This window comes from Paramisgurnus dabryanus, chromosome 9 (assembly GCF_030506205.2).
Source record: "Paramisgurnus dabryanus chromosome 9, PD_genome_1.1, whole genome shotgun sequence".
NCBI lineage: Eukaryota > Metazoa > Chordata > Actinopteri > Cypriniformes > Cobitidae > Paramisgurnus > Paramisgurnus dabryanus.
This window is the reverse complement of record NC_133345.1, coordinates 36,190,120-36,214,724: the sequence shown is the minus strand read 5'-3', so window position 1 is coordinate 36,214,724 and position 24,605 is coordinate 36,190,120. Positions and strand designations below refer to the sequence as shown.

The following is a 24,605-nucleotide window of genomic DNA, read 5'->3' as shown; positions in this document are numbered from 1 at the left end:
CTGTAGACTTGATTGAGAGGGCGACAAGATTTGATTCGATTACGATGTTCGCAAAGCTTTATGGGAGTGGGCTGATGCTGCTTGGATCTATTTCCGTGATTCCTGTTTCCATGGTAACAGCGACTTCTCTCATTGATGGATCTCAGTAAGATTGGGGGTTAAGAAATGTGAGAAACTAACTAAAAACTAAGCCGTCAGTACGGCATTCAGAACGTGATTAGAAATGCATGATTTACCGAAATAATACTCGCAGACCTCCAAAGAACATATTGTATCTTTTTCACAAGAAGTTCTCAAACATAGGAGAGTGCAAACAATCATTTATTACAATCATATTATATCAAAACTAACACAGAATATACAACATGAGGACACACACGCATACACAAAGAAGAAGTACTGATATGCATCATTTTAATAAAATAAGCAAAGTAATGGTGGGTTTAACCTCAAACAAGCATCAATAAAGCTCTTCTTTTACAGGGTCTCATGTCATAGGTCTTAAAATTTCCTGAATAAACCCTTACAGTTCATTAAGCTTCTTAATTAGGTAGTAAAACCAGCAAATGTTTCATGACTTTCAAGTGCAGCTGCTGTTTTGAATGAATATGGTTTCTCTCTAATCTCCTGTGTATTTGCTTTTGTATCGTCCCCCAACCACAATGACACAAGAGGTTTGTCCAGTGTCATAAAAATAGCTGTTCTGGAACGCCTTCTGCGTCTCTTTAATCTCTTCATTCACAGATTTCATTCATTTCAAATGTCATACCCCATTTAAAATGTCCCTGTCCTTCAATGACACAGGCTACTTAATCCAAACAAATACAACATGTTTATTTTGGCTGTGCTTGAACAAAACATACTTTACACGTGGCTTTCTTGCGCGATTGGAAGCGTCTGTCAGTATAGCTTAACGTCTGGGAGTATTTGTGCTTCCCGCGACCCTCGGCTTTATTCGCTCTGACAGGAGGGAATCGTGTAAAGTTGTGGCTGTCGCTCCGAAAAGCTTACAGAGAAAACTGGAAAGGGAGGGAATTTTCACGCATTTGCAACAGGAAAACATGAGAGATGACAAAATAAACCAACTGTGAAGTGAATCGCACGCAGTGACGTACGGAGAGATATTCAAGAAATGTGTATGTCCAGGTCCTGAGGGCTGAGTTAACACCATGACTTCCCGGGCTCTTCTGTTCTTAAGGCCGCTGCGTGTGATATTGTCCATTTTCCTTCTTTATCCCCACACAGACTTCTCTGTATGGGAGTATTGCAGTTGGACGGCTTCTCCGCTCTTCTTGTTGCCCTAGAAACAGGAACACGGATTTGAAAACGCAGCTGAAATGGGAACAAATCACTGAACGCCGGCGCGACAAATGTACACAAACAGAGCGCAGAATCGCCCTCCTCGGCAAGGTCAGCTCGCTTTGAAAAGCCTGCCCCGCGAAGGCCAAGGACTGTCCGCGGACACCGCGCGTTACCAAGGCAACCCGCATCCAACTCATACAGAGAGTTGTTGTTAAACAGAAAGACAAATGACCTGCAATAGCCTCGGTACGGCCGTGATGATGAATTGTCTGTGCTATTCACACATAAGCGTACCTAGTCCTACCTGGTTTTCATTGAAATGCAAAACCTGTTTCAAAAGATGTTCTTGTAGCTCAGTGGGTTAGCAATGCAAAGGTCATTGGTTCGATTCCTAAGGAACACACATAGAAAAAAATTTAGGCTATATGCGAAGTCGCTTTGGATAAAAGCATCTGCTATTGTGAAAAGTAGGCAGCAGTACTATGATGATGATGATGATGATGATGATGATGATGATGATGATGATGATATCTTATTAAAGATATATTAAAGGAATATTCCATTTTCTTAAAAGAAAAATCCAGATAATTTACTCACCACCATGTCATTCAAAATGTTGATGGCTTTCTTTGTTCAGTCGAGAAGAAATTATGTTTTTTGAAGAAAACATTGCAGGATTTTTCTCATTTTAATGGACTTTAATAGAGCCCAACATTTAATACTTAACTCAACACTTAACAGTTTTTTTCAACGGAGGTTCAACGGACTATAAACGATCCCAAACAAGGCATAAGGGTCTTATCTAGCAAAACGATTGTCATTTTTTACAAGAAAAATGAAAAATATGCTCTTTTAAACCACAACTTTTCGTCTAGGTCCGGTCCAGCGCAACCTAACGTAAATGCGTAGTGACGTAGGGAGGTCACGTGTTACATATATAAAACGCACATTTGCGGACCATTTTAAACAATAAACTGACACAAAGACATTAATTAGTATCATTCCACATACAACAACGTAGGAACGGTCCTCTTTCAACACAGTTGTTAACACTGGGGCGGAGTTTCGCGTTCGTCTTCTGTGACCTCTTGACGTCATGACGGATTGCGTATCACATCACGCATCACGACCTGATCTAGACGAGAAGTTGTGGTTTAAAAGTGGATATTTTTTATTTTTCTTGTCAAAAATGACAATCGTTTCGCTAGATAAGACCCTTATGCCTCGTTTGGGATCGTTTAGAGTCCTTTGAAACTCCGTTGAAAAAAACTGTTAAGTGTTGAGTTAAGTATTAAATGTTGGGCTCTATTAAAGTCCATTAAAATGAGAAAAATCCTGCAATGTTTTCCTCAAAAAACATAATTTCTTCTCGACTGAACAAAGACAGACATCAACGTTTTGGATGACATGGTGATAAGTAAATTATCTGGATTTTTCTTTTAAGAAAATGGAATATTCCTTTAAGATTCAATAAAAAAATTACTCAAATATGGACAACCCAATCATTGGTTTCAATTAAAGGATTAGTCAATTTTCTTAAAGAAAAATCCAGATAATTTACTCACCACCATGTAATCCAAAATGTTTACATCTTTCTTTGTTCAGTCAAGAAGAAATCATGTTTATTGAGGAAAACATTCCAGGATTTTTCTCATTTTAATGAACTATGATGGACCCCAACACTTAACAGTTTTAACAGTTTCGCATACGTCATCCGTGACCTCTTGACATGATGACGTATTACGAAAGGAGGAAGACAAGAAGTTGTGGTTTAAAAGTGCATATTTTTATTTTTATTGCCAAAAATGACAATCGTTTTGCTAGATAAGACCCTTATGCCTCATTTGGGATTGTTTAGAGTCCTTTGAACCTGCAATTTTAAACTGCATTAAAACTGTTAAGTGTTGGGGTCCATTAAAGTCCATTAAAATGAGAAAAATCCTGGAATGTTTTCCTCAAAAAAACATAATTTCTTCTCGACTGAACAAAGAAAGAAATCAACATTTTGAATGACATGGTGGTGAGTAAATCATCAGGATTTTTTAAGAAAATGGACTATTCCTTTAACTTAAAAAATTTCCATATTTGACGAAACCACCCCAGCACTGGTAAGTTCTTACACAGCAGCTGGTTTAACCGTATTTTACCCAGCCTAGCATTCTTTTTTGTAAAGTCTCACATCATGTGTATCTTTCTCAGATACGGCTTTGGAGACTGCACTGCGTCACAGACTTCCCCGATAACACACATCTGACACCAGCATACTGCATGAGATCTGAACGCGTTCCCACGGGAGGTCGTGTGGCTCTCTTTGGAGTGAACGTTTGAGATTTTAAGTGACAGTGGAAAAGAGTCGTGCTCGAAGAAAACTACTTTTAAACTCTTCTAATTGGCTTTGAACGCATCGTGACACGTCGCACCGGTCTGTACAAATCAACTGTCTTTAATTTTGCAGATGTTTACAGAATTCTCTTTTGATTGAGTTTAACATCAAGGTTTATACACACACACCCCTGGACCGTCAGCAAACCCATGACTGCGGTAGCTCGAAGCACGGGTGAAAGAGAGAGCAAACATTTTTTAAAGTACAGCATGAGATTGAATCAAGGTCATTTCACTAATATGAAACAATATTTAGAAATTGCAGGCAGTGGAAAGAATGACCAACGGAGTAACAAAACAGAAACTGGTCATGTACAAGTCAACAATGTACCCAAACGATTTTTTTACGTGTTTTTGAAAGGTTACGCATACAGGATCCACGAAAACAACTAAAAATGCTCTCATGCATGCCAGACTAGACATTGGAAATGCTACACCATGTCAGGCCATTTTATACGCAAGCGCATGACATTCACATTTATATAGTTTAAACGGGATGATGTTTTCAAAAACAATGCCCCCCACAACATGCCAAAATCGGTCGGTTCAGCTTACCTTACTTTGGCTTGGTTAGCTTTTCCATCGAGTTTTTAGAAACACTTCGGAGTGGGAGGGATTATAGGCGTGCCGTTATATTTGCGCCATCTTCTGCTTTGACATCATACAAGTGAAACCGTCGTTGTACGTTCCCATACATTAATTTATTTCTCAGTCCGACACAAAAATAAAATTGACCACCACAAATAGATGTTTGCAAATAACTACCTCTGTCTGACATGACAGTTTCTGTACAAACACCTGTGGCGTCAGTCGACACGCTCCGCTGAGCCTCATTTAAGTTGCATTTAAGCATAATGCGGACGTGCGCATCGCGAATGTGTTGCCACAAACTGCAAGTCTGGAAAAAACTGTTATGATGTTCCTGATTCACAACCTGTGGATGTTTTTCATCGCTAAAAGGGAGTTTGGGAACCAGCAAAGGACAGATGACAAAAGGTTTACTCGAGACAGCGCAAGCTAGCATGAAGGTAAAGCTAATCTTTTACATTATAGCGATGACGCTGGTAGTGAGTTGCATATGTCCATCGTTTTTCAGACAAACACATTTTCGGATATTTTATAATATGTTTTAGATCTTTCAGTTGATTAAATGTAATGTTACGGGGTCCACCCATAGTCCACGACCTTCAAGTCCAAAAAAAGTGCGTCCATCCTTCACAAAATAAATCCAAACGGCTCCAGGATGATAAACAAAGGTCTTCTGAGGGTAATCCGCGCGGTGCTGTTGTAGAAATATCCATATTTAAAACTTTATTTACGTAAATAACTACCTTCCGGTAGCGCCGCCATCTTAGTCGCGTCCGCATTCAGGATGAGAGCTTACGCAGCCTACGGAGGCTACTCTGCTGCTGCTCTGTGCCCCACCCTCCGAATTTGTCATACGTCACTAAGAAAAGTGCGTACACTACGCTAATACGCTCTCCTGAATACAGAGGAGTCAAAGATGGCGGCGCTACCGGAAGGTATTTATTTACGTTAATAAAGTTTTATATATGGATATTTCTACAACAACACCGCACGGATTACCCTCAGAAGACCTTTGTTTATCATCCTGGAGCCGTTTGGATTTAATTTGTGAAGGATGGACGCACTTTTTTTGGACTTGAAGGTCGTGGACCCCATAACATTACATTTAATCAACTGAAAGATCTAAAACATTTTATAAAATATCCGAAAATGTGTTTGTCTGAAAAACGATGGACATATGCAACTCGGACAGCTTGGGGGTGAGTAAATCATGGGTTTAATATCATTTTTGGCCGAACTATCCCTTTAAGAAAGGGATATACAGTATACATATGGGGACCATCTAAGAACCATGTCAGACTTGCTACTTTTAATTTTATGAAAGCTTTAAGATAATTAAAAAAGTTTAACTGTTGAGTCCAAATGTAATTTAAACAAAACGACCCTCTAAAAAACACATAAGTTGAATTAACAATTCAGGAGAGAATGTGTTTTTGTTTATCACTATGAAACAAATGTAAAAATATGCTTAAGGCAAGAATACGCTTAGTAACTTTTAGAATTTTAAGAGGGTCCTTGGAAACTTTTCTCCTCTTTAGAGGTCCCTGGCTGCAAAAAGTTTGAGAAACTAAGTTTTGATGCTACTAACTTGCCTACATTTAAGAAAGTATTTCAGCAGTTTTTCCAGTAATAAGCACACGTCTGTGCAATGCAGCAATGGGTTATTTAAGTAAGAGATATAGGCAGCCGGTTGTTATCGCAGAAATAAGCCCCGACAGTGTGATCAGGACCTGACGCAAAGCAAATAAAATAAAATACATTTCATTTGCTCATTTTTAACAAATGCAGACCTTCCACTGAAAACCAGTTTACTTTCGGTTTAATACAAGACAATCAAATATCACACACTATTTGGTTTAATCATTTGTAAATATAATGTCGTAGATTTTATTAAAAGACGTTTGTATAACATTTTTGTGTAATATTAAACTGTACCCGTCAAAATGATTTGCAGCATCCGGGTTACTCTGTGTTATTAGTTTTGAGGGAATATCAAACATGCAAATGTCGCAACCGGCCAATCAGAATCAAGCACTCCAACGAGCCGTGTAATAAGTTAACGAAAACTGTTTGCTGTGCTTTGACTCACCTTGGTGGCAATAGCCTTTAGCTTGTCCATAAGAGTTAACTTTTTGGCAAAAACCACTTCATCATCTTCATTCTCCTCCCCCTCTCCTTCCATAATGGCACAGCTGTCTGCCGCTGGTAACTCGCACTCCTTATTAGCTGACATCACAAGCTTTGAATATTTAAACTCCAGCCTATCAGAGCCCAGAAACATGAAGCTTATTAGCATAAATAAGATCATACTTATATATACACGGATCAGGCATGACCCGTCAAGGCAGGGGCTTACACATACTGCTGGATCAACCATTACAGAAACATAAAAAATGATTTTGGTAATCACCAATACTATAAGAGTAGCAGTGGCACAAACTTTACATTGGGTGTAATCAGTACATCTGTGATGGACAGCTGTCATACTTTTTGTTCTTCTTCCAAAAGTAGCAGGTCAAGGAGATGAGCAAAATGGCACATAACGCTCCAAGTCCAGCTCCCACCTTTATCCAAAAGTCTATTGATTCGCACGGAGATATTTTCTTCAGGGGTAGAGCCAGTCCTCCAGTACACAGACGAGGTTCAGTCCACACATACACTGTGTCCTTTGGATCACAGCACACGTCATTACACACACTGTGTGTTTTTTAAACATCAGGAGAACGTCAATAAAACTAATGAAGTACCTGCACTCCTCCCTTGCATGCTCCTTCAATGGTGTGATAATCCGCATCAGTGCAGCGTGGACATGCACCGGAGCTTTCCCATAGAAAGTAGAATGTGCAGCCGTCACACGTACCTGCAGGACATTTACTGAAAAAGAAAAAAGACATGTAGTACATTCTCCAAAAAAAGAAAAGGTAAACAAGCTGTCACTGGGGCAGCAGTGCCCTTTTAAAAAGTAAACCTTTGTACTCAAAGGTGCACAATGGTACCAAACATATACACTCACCTAAAGGATTATAAGAAACACCTGTTGAGTTTATCATTAATGCAATTATCTAATCAACCAATCACATGGCAGTTGCTTCAATGCATTTAGGGGTGTGGTCCTGGTCAAGACAATCTCCTGAACTCCAAACTGAATGTCAAAATGGGAAAGAAAGGTGATTTAAGTAATTTTGAGCGTGGCATGGTTGTTGGTGCAACACAGCCGGTCTAAGTATTTCACAATCTGCTCAGTTACTGGGATTTTCCCCCACAACCATTCCTTGGGTTTACAACGAATGGTTTGAAAAGGAAAAAACATCCAGTATGCGGCAGTCCTGTGGGCGAAAATGCCTTGTTGATGCTAGAGGTCAGAGGAGAATGGGCCGACTGATTCAAGCTGATAGAAGAGCAACTTTGACTGAAATAACCAATCGTTACAACCGAGGTATGCAGCAAAGCATTTGTGAAGCCACAACACGCACAACCTTGAGGCGGATGGGCTACAACAGCAGAAGACCCCACCGGGTACCACTCATCTCCACTACAAATAGGAAAAAGAGGCTACAATTTGCAGGAGCTCACCAAAATTGGACAGTTGAAGACTGGAAAAATGTTGCCTGGTCTGATTTCTTTTGAGACATTCAGATGGTAGAGTCAGAATTTGGCGTAAACAGAATGAGAAAATGGATCCATCATGCCTTGTTACCACTGTGCAGGCTGGTGGTGGCGGTGTAATAGTGTGGGGGATGTTTTCTTGGTACACTTTGGCCCCTTAGTGCCAATTGGGCATTGTTTAAAGGCCACGGCCTACCTGAGCATTGTTTCTGACCATGTCCATCCCTTTATGACCACCATGTACTCATCCTCTGATGGCTACTTCCAGCAGGATTATGCACCATGTCACAAAGCTCGAATCACTTCAAATTGGTTTCTTGAACATGACAATGAGTTCACTGTACTAAAATGGCCCCCACAGTCACCAGATCTCAACCCAATAGAGCATCTTTGAGATGTGGTGGAATGGGAGCTTCGTGCCCTGGATTTGCATCCCACAAATCTCCATCAACTGCAAGATGCTATCCTATCACTTTAGGCCAACATTTTTAAAGAATGCTTTCAGCACCTTGTTGAATCAATGCCACGTAGAATTAAGGCAGTTCTGAAGGCAAAAGGGGGTCAAACACAGTATTAGTATGGTGTTCCTAATAATCCTTTAGGTGAGTGTACATAAATGGTATATATTAGGACCTTTTATATGGCACTGTCTCAGTGACAGCTTCAGTACCTTTTCTTCTGAGAGTGTACTACACATAATCAGTTACACCTGTGTTTCTCAACTGTGCATTACATTACATTTATGCACTTTGGCAGTGCATTCAATATATACATTTTTGTCAGTATGCGTGTTTCTGTACTGAACCCATGACCTTTGTATTGCTAATGGCGATTTTCATTGCATAGCACCCGACGGTTTAGGTCGGGTCAGGTTGGGTCAGCTCACCTCACTTTGGCTTGATTAGCTTTTCCATCGAGTTAAGTAACACTTTAGAGTTGGAGGGATTATATGTGTGTTGTTATATTTGCGCTGTCTACTGCATCATAGAAGAGTGCCTTCGTACATTCCAATATTTATTTCTCAGTCCGCCACAAAATTAAAAATGACCACCACAAATAGATGTTTGCACAACGCGTTTATCACTACCTCTGTCTCACATGACAGTTTCTGTACAAACACCCGAGAGCCTCATTTAAGTTTCATTTAAGCATATATGCGCGTCACGAATGTAAATATTAAATACAGCTCGGGTCGCTTGAAACCCCAACCGAGGTGGTACTAAAAAAAGCATCGGGTACTACGTACTGCACCCAGTGGAAAAGCCCCCAAAAGTAAGCTGACCCGACCCAAACTGTGTGTACTATGCAATGGAAAAGCTTCATAACACAATCATCTACAAACTAAGCTGCAGGAGAAACTCTAAGGGTGGTGGAAGATTACTCAAAATGATTTGAAATAAAACAAAACCAGCATTAAAGTGACGACGGCTGAAAATTAGGATATTGTGTTTTGTTATTTTTTTAATTTTTGTGACTTTCCAGGTATGCCAAGCTTTGCAATATGTGACCCTGGACCACAAAACCAGTCATAAGTCGCACAGGTATAATTGTAGCAATAGCCAACAATACATTGTATGGGTCAAAATTATAGATTTTTCTTTTATGCCAAAAATCAATAGGATATCTTGTAAAATCACGGGCCATTAAGATATTTTTTTATTTTCTTACAGTAAATATATCAAAACTATATTTTTGTGAGTGGATGCAGTTGCTGTGGACTTCATTTGGACAAATTTAAAGACTTTATTTTCACCCTTTCACGATTTTCAAATAGTTCTCAAATATTGTCCTATACAAACAAACCATACATCAATGGAAAGCTTATTTATTCAACTTTCAGATGATATTTACTCTTAAAAAAGACCCATATGACTCGTTTTGTGGTGCAGGGTCACTTATTTGCTCATTTATTATTTACATAATGTTACAGTTTGGCTTTGCATTTAATGCATTTTTATATGAAAGATTTGAAAATACATACAGAATGATGTACAATAGCTCCCAGGAAGGTTCCCTATAAAAACTCTGCAGTCCTTTTATGTTTAGACAAAAATATATTACTGTAATAAAGAAGATCACGAAGGATGAACGCACAGAAAAACACAAATACATTTGTTGTTGCACCATCACAGTAGGGACTTTCTATTGACTCTTAGTGTTTTTATAATCACTTAATGGTTGTGTTTTTAATTAAACGCCTATGTTTTTAAAGGCATTTGTGCTGTGGGGATAGCTCGGAAATCTTTATGTGGGTCAAATCACAAATGAAAAATTAAATGAAGTGTATGAAAAAAACAAAAACTACTTCAATGGCCCATCCATTGACGTAATCTAAAGAGACATAGGAGATGCCCTGTGCTATATTTAGACCGCATTAATGACAGCGTGTTTGTTTATGCGTGCGTTTGTGTACCTCGGCACAGATATCTCTCCTCTCGCTGTTTTCCCTGGGTTACAGCGCAATGAAACAACTGCGTTTCTGCCTCTCGGACATGAGGTCGTAACCTGCGTGGAACTTCAGAAATAAAAGACGCCAATAAAGATATAACTGAGGACAAACACATGTTATTGTAAAACCTGTGAAACTAAAGCCCCATCATCCGTCTGTGAAAGAGGACACGGGAGGCACTTTGGGCTGATGACAAAATCTTTCTGCCAGTACCGGTAGAAGAAGTGGACATCTGAGACTGTCCTGGATGAGGATGGGAAAAGTTCTGGTCTGGCGCTTATACCATTGAGTGATTTTTCAACTGTGGCTCCTGTGGCACAAACACAAAGAGATGAATATCATATTTATTATTACGAATGATCACTACCTTATGTTTGCCAGTTATTATGTGACAACGTGCACTTACATTGATGATAAACATGTAAAATGATTATAAAGGCAATAGAAATGAATAACAACTTCTATTATATTTGATCAAAGGCAAGAGCTTATGTCTGAGTAATAAGATGATATGATCTTTTAATGAAACGCATCCACATCATTTTCTGGATTGTATAAACATATCCAAGCTTTTATGTAAATACTGCCTTTAATCTCTGTTCAGATATATTTTTGCAGCTAATGTGATTAATTTCATATTTGCTTTTACTGAAAATTCCCTTTAAATGTAAATGTATTCACTTACTTAGCAGAGACTTATCCAAAGCAATTTAGAAATGAATGGAGCATTTAACATCTTGCCTTAAGAGCCAAACATAAGCGCAATACACAGCTATGTCAAAATAGTATTGAAGCATGAAAAATACTATAGTATTTACTCTAGTACACTGTATTATATTAGTAAGCACACTGTATACTGTATCATGCAGTAGTATATTATTGTTATTAAAGGAACACACCACAGTTTTTCAATATTTTACTATGTTCTTACCTCAACTTAAATGAATTAATACATACCTATCTTTAATGAATGCGTGCACTTAATCTTTGTACAGCGCATTGTGAATGTGTTAGCATTTAGCCTAGCCCCATTAATTTCTTAGGATCCAAACAGGGATGAATTTAGAAGCCACCAAAGACTTCCATGTTTTCCCTAGTAGTTACACGAGCAAGTATGGTGGCACAAAATAAAATGTGGGATGTGTGCTGTGCACTTAAGAACATGCGCTAAGATCATTATAATAGGGCCCAAAGAGTGCATTTACTTTACTTTCATTAAAAGTCTCATCTGGATTTGATTTCTATTAGCCAATAAAAATGCAATTATTTACTGAGAGATTCTGTTAAACAATCTCCAGCTTTCCATCAGATCTAAAATGATGTTTCTCTTACCCTGAAATGTGTCCGCCAGGCTAATAGACTGGGAAGAAAGGGCTGTTCTTAAGCCCCGCCCATCAGAAGGTATAATTGTTGATTGACAGATAAAGGCCTCCACTGAACTGCCCACCTGATCGCCTTCAGATTCGTCATTGGGCAGATTTGTAACATTATCTCTGCACGTCGCTGCCTTGTGACCCTTACAAAGACAGAGAAATAAAGAAACATTCAAAGCAGGTGTGTTCAGGTGTCTGTGTGCGTGTTTTTTTGTGTGTGTGTTTTTGTGTTTGTGTGTGTGCGTGTAATACCTCTGCTCCACACAAGCTGACATTGAAGAGGTGGTAATACTTTGTGCCTTTGGCAGTAAAGCTCGGTCCACTCATAATGGACCCAGCGGTGGCCAGAGCACTAAAATCAAACTGAAGAGTCCGATTCGGTTGGATGTGTGTGAACATACAGTCGCTAAAACACACACTGTGCTCCTGCAATAAAAACAAATCAATAGAGACCTGACATTATTAAATGGGACTCTGGAATACTGGATTCTGATTGGTCGACTGCAACGTGTGGTCATAACTTCAGGGTGCTAATAACCTAATAATAAAAATGACCTGACTATACATTAGTGATTAAGAAAGGAAATGATACAATCTTGTAATTACTAGCAATTATCTTAAACCACTGGCCATGTGTCTCACATCCCCCAATACAGATTTTAATGGTAGGTGTAAACAAGGGTGAACTCAAACCATGTAGTAAAGCCAAGTCAATACACTAACATTCATCATACAAACACATAAACTGCAATTACGTAACCTTGTTGCTTTTGCTGCCCGGCCCACATGGTTGGCAGGCGTCTTTGCCATAGATGTGATGTCCAGACAGGACAGTATTTGGAGGACACTCTTGGCAATGGTTGGTGTCTTTATCAATGTAATGTCCAGCAGGGCACGGCACACACGAAGAGCCGGTCCGTCGAGTCTGCAGGGCACATGCCCGGCACCCTGACGCCACCCCGTCTATGGCATTAGTGACCGATATGGAGTAAATCTTTACCATATCATTTGCATACTGACGCACCTGACGGACAAAGAAAGGGAATTAAATGCTAAACTTCATCTAAATTTTATGAATAATACAAATCAAATGCATCCTTATAGGGTCATGCTTACCACAGCTATACGGTTACTTAAAGGTTTTTTTTTTTTAGGAATGCTTGGCAAACTTAAAAAAGCAACAACAACAAAAAAAACACAAGACATTGCAGCAAAAATATTTAACACCTGCTATAGCAGCACATCAAGATTGTTATCAATTTTACATTAGTGTGATGCATAACATAATAGATTATTAAAACTTTTAATAATTTACTGGACATAAATCTGGTCTCCCATTGGTTAATTAAAATGGTTTTAGAGGGATTTTGGGAGCAAATCTACTACAAATTAACCATGATTTTACTACATATAAACACAAAAAGCCAATGGATACTAGAGTTAAACCATGGCTAGTATAAAAAAATGGATTTTTTAAAGGAATATTCCATTTTCTTAAAAGAAAAATCCAGATAATTTACTCACCACCATGTCATCCAAAATGTTGATGTCTTTCTTTGTTCAGTCGAGAAGAAATTATGTTTTTTGAGGAAAACATTGCAGGATTTTTCTCATTTTAATGGACTTTAATAGAGCCCAATATTTAATACTTAACTCAACACTTAACAGTTTTTTTCAACAGAGTTTCAAAGGACTCTAAACGATCCCAAACGAGGCATAAGGGTCTTATTTAGCGAAACGATTGTCATTTTTGACAAGAAAAAAAAAATACACTTTTAAAGCACAACTTTTCGTCTAGGTCCAGTTGTGATGCGTCAGCATGACCCCACGCAATCCGTCATGACGTCAAGAGGTCACAGAGGACGAACGTGAAACTCCGCCCCAGTGTTTACAAGTGTGTTGAAAGAGGACCGTTCCTACATTGTTGTATGTCAACTGATACTAATTAATGTCTTTGTGTCAGTTTATTGTTTACAGTGGTCCGCAAATCTGCGTTTTATATATGTAACACGTGACCTCCCAACATCACTACGCATTTACGTTAGGTCACGCTGGACCGGACCTAGACGAAAAGTTGTGGTTTAAAAGAGCATATTTTTTATTTTTCTTGTCAAAAATGACAATTATTTCGCTAGATAAGACCCTTAAGCCTCTTTGGGATCGTTTAGAGTCCTCTGAAACTCCGTTGAAAAAAAGGTTAAGTGTTGAGTTAAGTATTAAATGTTGGGCTCTATTAAAGTCCATTAAAATGAGAAAAATCCTGCAATGTTTTCCTCAAAAAACATAATTTCTTCTCGACTGAACAAAGAAAGACATCAACATTTTGGATGACATGGTGGTGATAAATTATCTGGATTTTTCTTTTAAGAAAATGGACTTTAACGTAACCATAGTTTAACCATGTTTTTGTTGTAAAACAATGATTTTACAAAAGGTAAATCATTGCACTTTTTCTATAATAAAACCATGGTTAGTTATTGTATGGGTATTTATAGCAGACAAGTAGTAGGGAATGTAACACAATGTCCTAATATGTAACATGCATGCGCATAACATTGCAATGTACACAAAAACGATAACTGAATAATTTTCAAAAACTAGCGCTTTGAAACCCATTCAATTTTCAGGCCCCTCAATATGCGATTGTGTAAATGAACAGCAGAGGGCATAAAAAGTTCAGTTTTTTGTAAAAAAAAAAAAAAATGCGTGTGCATCTGCGTGTGCGTGCGTGTACTCACATCATTTGCTTGACTCGTGCGTTGGAAAGCCCAGGTGTAGGCAACTGTTGAGTTTTCAGTCATGATATGCATGTAGCTCTGTTTCATTTGACTCCCTTCCCATGATTCAACTACGTTTGTGCTCCTTCTGTTCATATCCTGCAACGTCAACAAAACCAACAACCTTTCACGTTAAGACGCAGATCTGCCCACGTTAAGACACAAATAACTGCTCACTTTCTGTCAATCAAAGCAGAAAAACAGCATGCAGCTGTTGGAAAACAACACGTACATACACTCAAAATAAATAGCAACCACCAACACGCATAACATTGTGACACGCATATGGTACATAAACATGCTCACATATATGCAAGTTGACTCACCATCATGAAGTAAAACTCGCAGTCGGCCGAGCAGGTGGTTTCAAACTCGAAAGTAATTCGGCCGTACTCGCTGCCAGTCGTCCTTTGTACTGACAGCGGCAACCTGACACAACAAATCATATAGCTATACTACAGACTTACAGCACAGAGCAATACACTACAGAATTAAAGGGACACTCCACTTTTTTTGAAAATAGGCTCATTTTCCAGCTCCCCTAGAGTTAAACATTCAATTCTTACCGTTTTGGAATCCATTCAGCTGATCTCCGGGTCTGGCGCTACCACTTTTAGCATAGCTTAGCATAATCCATTGAATCTGATTAGACCGTTAGCATCGCACTTAAAAATAACCAAAGAGTTTCGATATATTCTCCTATTTAAAACTTGACTCTTCTGTAGTTACATCGTATACGAAGACTGACAGAAAATTAAAAGTTGCGATTTTCTAGGCCGATATGGCTAGGAACTAAACTCTCATTCTGGCGTAATAATCAAGGACTTTGCTGCCGTAACATGGCTGCAGGACACGCAATGATATTACAGTGCCCGAAAATAGTCCCCTGCTATTGAAAGTTACTCAGGGGATTATTTTCGGCTGCTGCTTAATATCGTTGCGCCTCCTGCAGGAGGACATGCAACAACTAATAAGATTCAAAGTTATCAATATTACTTTAATTGAAATTACATTGCGGATCTGTATCTTCCCATATACAGACAAAGTATTATTGCATTAATGAGGGATATATGTGCTTTTTGGAGCTTTAAAATGTTGGAGATAACACAACATTTGGATTGAAAATTATTTTCTATTGTCTATTGTGTTGTATATTTGTAAGTTTATAGCAAATGTATGTATATAGCATGATGCACTGTCTAATACTATGCAACAAAATCACAATGTTTTCTCAATGTGAACTGCACTGAAGCAGACGCAGCATGTACGACAGCACAGTTTTTTTTCACACAGTCAATGAACACAATGTACTGTGGGCAGCACTTGAATACATAACAGTGTGCTTATGAGATGAAGGTGGCCAAGTGCTTAGACTCACTTGAATCCAGGTACTCGGAGGGTTAAGATGAGATAATCATTATCTGAACGACCTGTTCCAGAATGAATGTGATCACCTGCTACCTCCCAACCTAACACACACACACACACACAGCACAGTAATGTACAAGCATACATGCAATAGAGAAAATACCACAGTGATACTTTGGAAACAATACATTTGGAGAATGCAAAAATGCTAATCATTTCTACAATGCTAAAGTAATAATCTCACATATCACTGAATAGAAGCACAACAGCGACATCTACCAACCAAAACAGACATAACAAGCGCATGCTATAACACTGACACCATGTAATCTCTCACCATTCAAGCCATCGCAATTGCTGTTGGCCACGTTGAAGCAGGATGTCTTCATGTTGGCAGGCAGAACGTTCCACCACTTATATTCATAGCCAAGCACAGGTTCTGTGCCAGACGGGCAAGGCTGGCATGCTATGGGAGCCACACAATCCATATATTATTTAAAATCACATTCGTATTGAAAAATAAAGAAGTAAACAAAATGACCTTTAACTCCATCCGAATAGCTTCCAGGTTGGCATGGAGAACAGGTAGCTGTGTCGTTGTTATAGAAACCAGGATTACAGGGAGGACATTGCTCGACTTGACCAGTAGATGGCAGTTTTACTGCACCACGAGCCTTTTCCAAACAAATCTGAGGCTCGATCCATTTATAAATGACATGCGTCTGAGAGAAAGAAAGAGAATATTGAAAGGGAAAAATCTTTAAAAAAAAATCTGATCAGTATAATATGTAAAAAAATCAGTAAGTCTTATAATCTAATGATGACATTAGAAGAATCAAAGTTTGTTTTAACATTGATTATACATTTTTTAAGATATCAAGGTTATATTTCACAGAATATTTTTTGCATTGTGTACAATGATTTTATGTGGAAAACAGTGCTAACAATAAAAAATGACTTTAGTTGGGTTTTCATAGCCATGGTCACATATTGTCAAAGTGTGGGGTCGATTTATTGTACACTCCCTATCCAACCTGCTGAATCTTTTCACTGAAAATTTTTTCCAAATATGCTGTAAAAAAAAAAAAACAAGAGTCTTGAAATGTGATTTTGGTGTATGTGTGGTATTAAATAGATATCAATCTCATCCTAAATTTAAAAGAGGTAAGTGTGCATCATGCTTTCCGATGATGTTTTGATTTCTGCATAAAATATTGCAGGTTTTGAATATACAAACTTTTGCCACTGTGCTCAAAATAAACATGGTAAAACAGATAAGTGGAGGTGGAAAATTTCTGTAGCCATAGCATGTTTAAAACTTTGAACATTTCGGTAAAAGTATTAAAGGAATATTCCATTTTCTTAAAAGAAAAATCCAGATAATTTACTCACCATCATGTCATCCAAAATGTTGATGTCTTTCTTTGTTCAGTCGAGAAGAAATTATGTTTTTTGAGGAAAACATTGCAGGATTTTTCTCATTTTAATGGACTTTAATAGAGCCCAACATTTAATACTTAACTCAACACTTAACAGTTTTTTTCAACGGAGTTTCAAAGGTCTATAAATGATCCCAAACGAGGCATAAGGGTCTTATCTAGCAATACGATTGTCATTTTTGACAAGAAAAATAAAAAATATGTACTTTTAAACCACAACTTTTCGTCTAGGTCCGGTCCAGCGCAACCTAACGTAAATGCGTAGTGATGTAGGGAGGTCACGTGTTACATATATAAAACGCACATTTGCGGACCATTTTAAACAATAAACTGACACAAAGACATTAATTAGTATCAGTTGACATACAACAACGTAGGAACGGTCCTCTTTCAACACACTTGTAAACACTGGGGCGGAGTTTCGCGTTCGTCCTCTGTGACCTCTTGACGTATTGCGTGGGGTCAGCTTTCGCATCACGACCGGATCTACATGACGAGAAGTTGTGGTTTAAAAGTGTATATTTGTTATTTTTATTGTCAAAAATGACAATCGTTTTGCTAGATAAGACCCTTATGCCTCGTTTGGGATCGTTTAGAGTCCTTTGAAACTCCGTTGAAAAACACTGTTAAGTGTTGAGTTAAGTATTAAATGTTGGGCTCTATTAAAGTCCATTAAAATGAGAAAAATCCTGCAATGTTTTCCTCAAAAAGCATAATTTCTTCTCGACTGAACAAAGAAAGACATCAACATTTTGGATGACATGGTGGGGAGTAAATTATCTGGAATTTTCTTTTAAGATAATGGACTATTCCTTTAAGTTACCTTGCTGTCCTTATCACAGGTGCTGTAGGTCTGAATGAAGTCTTTCTCTGAGCATGGCGATCTGCGTCTGCATACTGTCGAACCTTCAGCTGTTTCCAGACAGTAGAGAGAGACATAACAAATATTACCATAAAAATTCATTTTATGAAGATCATCATCAATATACATCAATAAACTCACAGTCATTCAAATAATATAATGCAAGTAGTGGAACGTGAGCATGAAAATGGAGATAAAGTGATCTGAACAGAGTTTACTTCATTTTGAAGTCACACAGACAACATCAATAGAATAAAAATGTATCCCTTCCTCTGTAAAGATGTATGCATGTATGCTTGCTTTACATTACATCAAGTAATTAAAACATTGCATTTGGAGTACACATTATCAATCCACACATTACATGGAAATCAAACACATGACCCTGGCGTACAGTACTGTTTACATTTTTTAAAACACTCATTCCTTATATTTTTTCCACATTTTATTTTGATTTAAATTCTCAAGTGCGCCTCACGCTGTTGTCTAGAGGAATTGACAGATTTTTAGATTTAGGATTGGGAGTTATTTTCTCAACCTATTATTTCACACAAATTTGAGGGGTAAGAAATGGTTAGGGTTTGAGTTAAGGGTCATTTGGGGTTTGTTTGATTAAAACATTATTACAGGAACAACAAAAAATGTTGATCCAAGATCACATCTTACTTGCAAAATCACAGCGACAATTTAATGACAATGAGGCTTAGGCTAGAGGACCCCTATAATCTTTGACATAATTCGAACACTGCTTTTAATTTCATGGGGACTTACAAAATAAACCTTTATATTTAAAGACTTTTAAGATAACAGAATCATTTGTCAAGTGTTTCATAACCTGTAAAGGGGCCATGGCATGAAAATCTGACTTTTTCCATGTTTAAGTGTTATAATCGAGTCCCCAGTGCTTCCATCAACCTAGAAAATGTGAAAAAGATCAACCCAGTAACCATTCTCTGCAAGCACGTGAAAAAATAGGTCATTGAAATTTGGCTCTCCTTATGATGTCATAAGGAGATCATATTATAATAATACCACCCCTTAATCTGCACTATCCAATCACAGCACTGCCATTTAGTGCTGAGAGAAAGAGCAAATAATTCACATCACAACTGAGTTTCAATTGCAACAAACCACCATCAATGCAATCAATGTTTGAATTTCATCAGCTCATTTGCATTTTAAAGGACACACCCAAAAAAATGTGCTCACACCTACAAAGTGTCCATTTTAACATGTTATAATAAATTATCTATATGGTATTTTGAGCTAAAATTTCACTCATATGTATTCTGGGGACACCAAAGATTTATTTTCCATCTTTAAAAAGTCTTAAGACATGGCCCCTTTAAACAGTACCATAAAGCACCATCCTTTAGTAACTGAGCTACAGGAACACTATTACAGAAATATATATACACACAATAAGCTCACAAATATTTACTCACAGGCGTAATGTGTTTTGGTATTGCAAGGTGTACAGGAGCTGGCCCCTCGGCTGGAGTAAGTGTCCCTGGGACAGGACTCACAGGAGGAGGAGCCTGGTGTGCCGCTAAAAGTACCAGGCTTACACGGGAAACACGCTGATGTGTACGCAACACCTGAGAAAGAAAAAAGAAGCCTGTGGAAGTCTATCAATCTCAAGGAGTGATTTTCAGACAACGTACTCGTAAAATATTTTCACCTTCAAGCCGAATGTCCTTCAGGAGCACAGGTTTGACTGCTTTAACGCCCAGACTGACTCTTGTGGTCCTCCAGTAGAGGATATTAGTGCCAGAATTCAGATTAACCTGATCATAGCATGTGGATAATACAGTTACAATATCTTCATTTCTAGATTTTATCAATTACAGAATTTAGTTTCAAATAAATAAGCATTTGATACACAAGAGTGTATCTATGTGTGTGTTCACTTACAATATGTGTTCCCCACTCTCCGTGATTGGTCAATTTAATCCATTTTTTATTTGAATCCTGGTCCATCTCTTGACACTGGTCATTCTGAATCTGTACCAAATATCATTAAATTATTATTAAACAAATCCTTCTTGCTAAATTTAGATACAGATGCATTGGAATGATCTGCTCATTTCAAACTCACATAAAACTCAAAGAAGATGCTGTTGTCCACATACTGGTAGTCAAAGGTCACCGAGCCAGGTTTCTTTAAATGCACAGTGTAGATCAGAGACACAGTACACTCATCCCTGTGGGACTCCAGATACGATCCCTGTGCAAGCCACTTTGCACTAAATTTACACAAACAAAATAAAGATGACACATCCTGGTGACTTCAGCTTTATGTTGCATAACAGGATAAAAATAAAGAATCCTACTCTTATGTAAATAGCTTTGAGAGGCCTTTTTTTTTGTATTTTTTATATTGTTATGATTTTTAAACATTCAGTGTGTGCTGGTTTGACAAATTATCTGTCAAATGTAAATGTAGCTGTTTAAAAAAACAAAAAAACAAAAAAAAAACATAAAATACAAACTCACTATTATACAAATGGCCAAGTCTGACCACACCTCCCCATGATGTAACTCACCTGCTGCAGGTGGATGCATTCTGCCCAATGGGTGAGTTATCAGGGTTTGTTGCCAGACTGCTGAATCCAGGAGGGATTTCATCCCACTCATCGAAGCGTAGGCCACTGCCCAGTGAGTATGTACCAGCAGCACACGGTGTGCACTCCTGAGCAGACATTTCTAGAAATTCCCCTGCCTCGCATGAGAATGCTGATTGAAAGGGAGGGGGATAATGAGCTATAGCCAATCAATGACAGAGTTCACATTGACAAATCTATTTAAGTTGTGTCCCAAATGATGCACTATACACTGAAAATACGCACTATTAATCATTAAATGGAAGACTTCTGATTCACACTAAATGTGGTAGAGGCAGCAAAAACGCGCTATTTGCACGTAGTTGGACGCTTGAACATTTTGACTGTGGGTTCACACCAGATGCGAGTTTAACAATTTGTGCGAGTAGATTACATACAAACTCAATGCAAAGACGTGATAGGCGCATCCTGTGAATGACGCAATATGGGCGGCGCGTTTGCCGCGAAAACACGCGATATTCGCTTCAAACGCGTCTTCGCCAAAGTTGAAAATATTCAACTCAAGCAAAAAATTTGCATTACACAAGGTTAAATCCCGCGAGTAATCTAGAGCAAGTAACGCGATTCCCCTTGTTTTGTGTGTACATAGCATTAGTTTATTCGCTTCAAACGCGTCTTCGCCAAAGTTGAAAATATTCAACTCAAGCAAAAAATTCGCATTACACAAGGTTAAATCCCGGGAGTAATCTAGAGCAAGTAACGCGATTCCCCTTGTTTTGTGTGTACATAGCATTAGTTTATTCGCGCACATGAAATTCTAGTCATTTGAGTCATCACGCAGAAATTTGCGTCATGGGAGGGGCTTCTGCGACTGCTAGAGCAAGCTCCTGAATGGTTAATGCGGTGCAATTTTCCACCAAAGTTCAGATCTTTCAACTAGCGTGTTTCCCGTGGCAACGCTCAATTCCCATAAATGCATCTATACATTGAAATCACTTGCGCTTGACAGGTCTACCACGGCTGGTGTGAACGCAGCATTAAGTTCTTATGCTACGTACACACCAAACTCAGGGCATCGCGTTACTCGCTCTAGATAACTTGCACATTTTTCGCTTGAGTTGAATATTTTCAACTTGGGCAAAGACGAATGCGAGGCGAATAGCGTGTATTTTCGCGGCAAACATGCCGCCCATATCACGTCATTCGCATCACCCCATGCTAGGACACGTTTTATCGCATCTTTGCATTGAGTTTGTAAGTAATCTACTCGCGCAAATCGTTGAACTCACTTCTGGTGTGAACCCACAATTAAGGGGATAGTAATCAAGCAACTATAGGAAAATAGGAAATATGAGTACCCTTGACTGCCATAGTAGGAAAGAAAAATAATATAAGTCAATACTATGGTGCTTTAAAAACGATTTGGTTAAAACATTGCTCAAAATATCTTTGTGTTCATCAGAAAAAAAAAATGTATACAGGTTTGTAACAACTTCAGAGTGAGTATGCTGTCAGAATTCAAATTTTTTGGTGAACTACTGCTTTAACCTAACGGGAAGCATAAAAAGTTTCCCACACATGGGCAAATGATTTCAAATGCATAAAACAATGTTTGTACATTTTATTTTTGATGTCACTATTATGGGCGTTTTACACGGTACGCGGCAGCTGCGAGTGTCTAGTTAATTTTCAATAGGAGACATGCGGAAAGCGGCAAAATGGGGGCGGTTACAGAGGTGAAATGTGATCGGTCCGCAAATTCTGCACCCAAAATCCTGCCACTTCCGTGAACACAGGTCTTCACGACAGGCATTGTTAAAGATAAACATATTTGCACTAAATGCTGCACAAAAAGCTTCCACTACACAAAAAAAAAATGAAGCCGCACAGCGATTTCGCAATTTGCCACGTGCACTGAAAAAATCAGAGCTGGATTTACTTAAAAATATAGTGCATCATTTTTGCATCCACTTTTTAAAGTAAGTGTTACCTGAAATTTTAAGCAGTTATAGCAGTCATAAATTGCTTAAAATTACATAAAAAAAATGGATGCAAATATTATGCACTATATTTTTATGTAATTTTAAGCAATTTATGACTGCTATAACTGCTTAAAATTTCAGGTAACACCTACTTTAAAAAGTGGATGCAAAAATTATGCACTATATTTTTAAGTAAATCCAGCATATTATTTTTCACAGTGTACTGTATGAAAAACCCATTACCTGTTTTGCCCAAGACCATCCACCTCAAATTCTGAAAATTGTCTGCACAGGCAGATTGATTAACCCTTAAAGTATTTTCACAACATGTTATGATAGAAAAAATGTGTATTCTGTAAATTCAAACAATTATGCTCTTTAAATTAATGCAGCATAAGATTTGAGTGATTGGAATGCAGTGAGTTCGTAGGTATCTTTAAACTATCTCAGGCGTGGGATTGAGGCACACTTTTTCATATTGGAATCAATTTCAATGAGAACACACTAATCACACTATTTATACAACAAAATGACATAGAAAAATAAGGTATGCGATTTTAGCAGACAGTGCCAGTTGTAGGTTAATGGATTACTATTAAACATGATTTTATTGGACTGTAAAAAGTTTATACAAGTTTATATCTATATATAAGTGATACAAATAAAGTTATTTGTTAATTTTTATTCGTTTTATTAAATAGTATGACAAATGTGTAAACATTGGGGTTTTAAACGGATACATTTAGTCCATATACAAAATACTGAACATGATCCTAACCCACATAAAGCAGAAGAAAACTCTCAGATATTTAGGGTCTCTACTGCAGGGGCCTATGGATATATTCTGTCCAAGAGGAAATTCCTCTGTGCTGATAAGGGGTGACAGAAATGTTGTTCAGAAGCACATGCTTTTAAAACAGTTTAGTGACACAATTAGGCAAAGAAATCCACATCACACTCCATTTCCACATACACATAATGTGAACCTACTGCAGTCTGTGCCCTGCACAGGGTCTGGTAATCCTGTACACTGTTTGGGCTTTAAAGGAATTGCCACCCTCCATCTAGATCCTGTGCTGTCACATTCTGTGTACTGAAAGTAGTAGTCCGTCTGCAAAATAAAAACACAACAGTCTTAAATAAACAGGAAGCATTTGGTGATTGTGTTCTGTGGGTGTGGATGTGGAAAGTTTGACTGGAAGACAGCAAAGCATGTGATTTTTTTTGATTTCCAGTTATTGTACCAATATAATGATGATGTACCAGCTTAAAGGTGCTCTAAGCGAATTGAAGCGTTTTAGACCATAAAACATTTTTTGTTACATACCGGAAACATCTCCTCACTATCTGCTTGCTGCCTGTCCGCTGATCAAACTGTAAAAAAACGCGATCTCTGTAGACAGCCCAGGCTTCACAAACGGCAATATCAACATAGTGGCCAAAAAACAAAACAAAGTATTCCAGCCAATAAATGACAAAAAGGATTTGGGGGTGGGGGCTGGGCGCGTTCATGAATGCACGGAACGGAGGGGGAGGAGTTAGCTACGCTCCGTCTGTTTGAAAACAGTTCAAACGTCAACAATAACTAACGTCTCGCAGATTCGCTTAGAGAGCCTTTAATGCCAAAACAAAGGACAAACTAAGGCTACATTTACATCACAACAATTGCATTTTTGAAAGATTTTACGTATAGACGGCAGCGCATTTTCGTAGTTTACACGCAGGGCTTGAAATTAACTTTATGAGGAACTTGTCCTTCGGACAAGTACATTTATGTTTCACTTGTCCATGCACAAAAGTCACTTGTCCGGGTAAAGATTTATAATATAATTTATTTTAAAACTATGATAATAAGCAAATTTTTTTAACTTTTAATGCCTATAGAAATTGCATTTTTTACAAGAAGAAAAAAT

The 24,605-nt window shown here is 38.1% G+C and overlaps 1 protein-coding gene across 1 annotated transcript in view; it reads right to left on the bottom strand.

The window, feature by feature from the left end:
• Positions 1–303: 303 nt before the first annotated feature.
• The window catches only part of elapor2a (endosome-lysosome associated apoptosis and autophagy regulator family member 2a), a 29,445-nt gene continuing 5,143 nt past the window's right edge, over positions 304–24,605 (bottom strand). The window contains exons 2-22 of the mRNA XM_065283547.2: positions 23,683–23,803; positions 20,693–20,882; positions 20,245–20,392; positions 20,061–20,150; positions 19,828–19,933; positions 19,592–19,744; positions 18,108–18,196; positions 16,387–16,567; positions 16,183–16,311; positions 15,856–15,946; positions 14,804–14,906; positions 14,439–14,576; positions 12,461–12,724; positions 11,953–12,126; positions 11,660–11,843; positions 10,541–10,637; positions 10,292–10,393; positions 7,020–7,146; positions 6,760–6,938; positions 6,362–6,533; positions 304–1,300 (exon numbers count right to left, since the gene is read on the bottom strand). Of these exons, the coding sequence (XP_065139619.1) occupies positions 1,232–1,300; positions 6,362–6,533; positions 6,760–6,938; positions 7,020–7,146; positions 10,292–10,393; positions 10,541–10,637; positions 11,660–11,843; positions 11,953–12,126; positions 12,461–12,724; positions 14,439–14,576; positions 14,804–14,906; positions 15,856–15,946; positions 16,183–16,311; positions 16,387–16,567; positions 18,108–18,196; positions 19,592–19,744; positions 19,828–19,933; positions 20,061–20,150; positions 20,245–20,392; positions 20,693–20,882; positions 23,683–23,803 (2,907 nt within the window). The 3' untranslated portion in view covers positions 304–1,231. The remainder of the gene's footprint in view (positions 1,301–6,361; positions 6,534–6,759; positions 6,939–7,019; positions 7,147–10,291; positions 10,394–10,540; positions 10,638–11,659; positions 11,844–11,952; positions 12,127–12,460; positions 12,725–14,438; positions 14,577–14,803; positions 14,907–15,855; positions 15,947–16,182; positions 16,312–16,386; positions 16,568–18,107; positions 18,197–19,591; positions 19,745–19,827; positions 19,934–20,060; positions 20,151–20,244; positions 20,393–20,692; positions 20,883–23,682; positions 23,804–24,605) is intronic.